The sequence below is a fragment of the Diceros bicornis genome, chromosome 7 (genome assembly GCF_020826845.1).
Source record: "Diceros bicornis minor isolate mBicDic1 chromosome 7, mDicBic1.mat.cur, whole genome shotgun sequence".
NCBI classification, from domain to species: domain Eukaryota; kingdom Metazoa; phylum Chordata; class Mammalia; order Perissodactyla; family Rhinocerotidae; genus Diceros; species Diceros bicornis.
The window spans coordinates 64,128,577-64,130,906 of NC_080746.1; the positions used below are offsets into that span (position 1 = coordinate 64,128,577).

The 2,330-nt window shown below is 43.0% G+C and overlaps 1 protein-coding gene across 1 annotated transcript; it reads right to left on the reverse strand.

The window, feature by feature from the left end:
* Window positions 1-832: 832 nt before the first annotated feature.
* LOC131408100 (olfactory receptor 56A4-like) lies at window positions 833-1,774 on the reverse strand. Its single transcript, XM_058544658.1, has one exon. It carries the CDS (start codon window positions 1,772-1,774, stop codon window positions 833-835), a length of 942 nt encoding a protein of 313 aa, XP_058400641.1.
* Window positions 1,775-2,330: the final 556 nt, after the last annotated feature.

Here is a 2,330-nt window from a genome sequence, read left to right on the forward strand (position 1 = left end):
ACGATGCCTGAAATTTGATTGAAAGTTCTAAGTTCCTTATAGGTAGTCATATGGGATAAAGTGAAGATTATAAAGTCATGAAGTTGAAGATAATAAAGAAAAGAAATTATAACACTTCAAACGATACAACCCCCCACAAAAAAAAAAAAAAAAAAACCCTAAAGAGTTGTCATTCTCCTTTACAGAAGAAAAAAAAAAAAAAACTGAAGAAAGAATCTTAGCAGAAAGAAAGAATAGGAAATGCTGCTCCCAGAGAGGTGCAAAGACAGAAAAATCTTAACAGGATCTGGGAGGATCTGAGGAACCAGAAGATGGTACATGTGCTACAGGTGCCAAAGAAAAGCGTCAGGGATGTTCAGGGTAAAGCATTCAACCCCAAGAGCCAAAGTTCTGAGAGAACATCTATACTTCGGCCCAATAGACCCTTCACAACACAAAAGCCATGAGTGAAACAGGAGACAGGAGAGGCATCTATGTCCTCTGCAAACCAGGGGATAGGCAGATCTTTTTAAGTATAAGGTTTGTTTCTGTAGAGGTCAAACACTCCCACTCTAATCCAGCTCCACTTGGCTAAGGCTTGGCAAGATCCTTGGTTAAGGATTTGGTCAAAGAAAATTCCCAAGTGACCATAGAATCTAGGAAAGTGAGGTTTCCTTTGAAGCAACAGAAAACGAGGATTCAGAGAAGAATGTTTTCATTGTTAGCTGAGTATAAAGAAAAAGAAGAATCAGAATATGTTCCAGGATTAAAAAGTAAAATTTCCTTTCCAACATAAAAATAATTCCAGACTTTTATTAAAAATTTCAAACGTAGATCTGATCCTTTTTACCTCTTACAACCTACTCAGTAGCTTCTGGATTCCCTGCTTGATCTCCTTGGTTCTCACGCCATAAACAATGGGATTCAGAGCTGGGGGGATGAGGTGGTGCAGGATGTTGAGCAGGATGGGAACATCCCGGGGAATTCTCTTACTGGCCAGGTTAGTGATGACCAGAACCAGCAGGACTGTGCTGAAGAAGAGGATGAGGATGAAGTGGGAACCACACGTGCTCAGGGCCTTGGCCACAGCACCCTCAGCCTTGATCCTTAGCACAGCTTTCAGGATAAAGGAGTAGGAGAGAACAATAAGGATGAGGTCAGAGCCCAGTAGGGTCCAGCCTGCCACAAACTGGTAGAACCGATTCAAGGTGATGTCATCACAGGAGAGTTTGGACACAGAGAGGTTAGTGCAGATGCAGTTCTTGATAATGTTTTCTGCACAGTATCTGAGCCTGGCAGAAAGTATTGGAACAGGAAGAGAAAAGAGGGCATTCCGGGCCACAACAAATATGGCAGCCCTAGCCACAAATTGGTCAGAGATGATGGATGGATATTGTAATGGTTGGCAGATAGCCACATAGCGGTCATAGGCCATGACCATGAATGTGCAGGACTCCATGGTCAAGAAACTGTTCATGATGAACATCTGGAGGAAGCAGGTAGAGAAGCTGATGGATCTGAAGTCAAACAAGAAGATGGCCAGGACCTTGGGGATGACAGTGAGGCAGAGCACGATGTCCAGCAGAGAAAGGAGGCTGAGCAGGTAGTACATGGGCTCATGCAGAGATGCCTCCAGCCAGATGGTGATCAAGAGGGTGGTGTTGGCCCCCATGGCCAGGAGGAAGAGGAAACTGAGGGGCAGGGACAGCCAGTGCTGCCAAGTCTGGTAGTTAGGGAAGCAGATGAGGAGGAATTCGGCAACTGGAGCAATGGAGCAGTTGCTGGGTGATGCCATGTAATGTATCCTGATCAAACTGGAAATCCAGAGTCCCTTAAAATGTATGACAGACTATAACAACAGAGAAAATATGTGTCCTAGATGTAGTAGAACTTGGATTTTCATTGGGGCTCTTAACCTATCTCAATCAAGTTTTTAAATCACCATCATGGCCAGCATCACAATCATCAATCATCTCTGACATTTAACTGAACACTTATCATGTGGTGGCACTAAGCTGAACGCTTTATAACCATTATCTCATTTCATCCTTTTAAAAAAACTTATAAATAATTAATATTATTATCCCAATTTCACAAATAATAAAAGGATAAAGATAAAGGGGAGCAGGATAATTTGATCAAAATCAGAGAGCCAGTAAGTGGTGAAACCACAACTCAGAACTAGAGAGTCTGACTCTAGAGTCTCTGCTTTCATCCACTACACACAATTTAGCCTCAACAGGCACAGTGACTTAACTAAGCCCTTCCTTCCCTCAGAGGGTAGAAGAGATAGCTCTAGAGAGCTCTGTTTAGCTGTCTCCATGGAAGTCCTAGAAAAGCCCAGCCCTCTA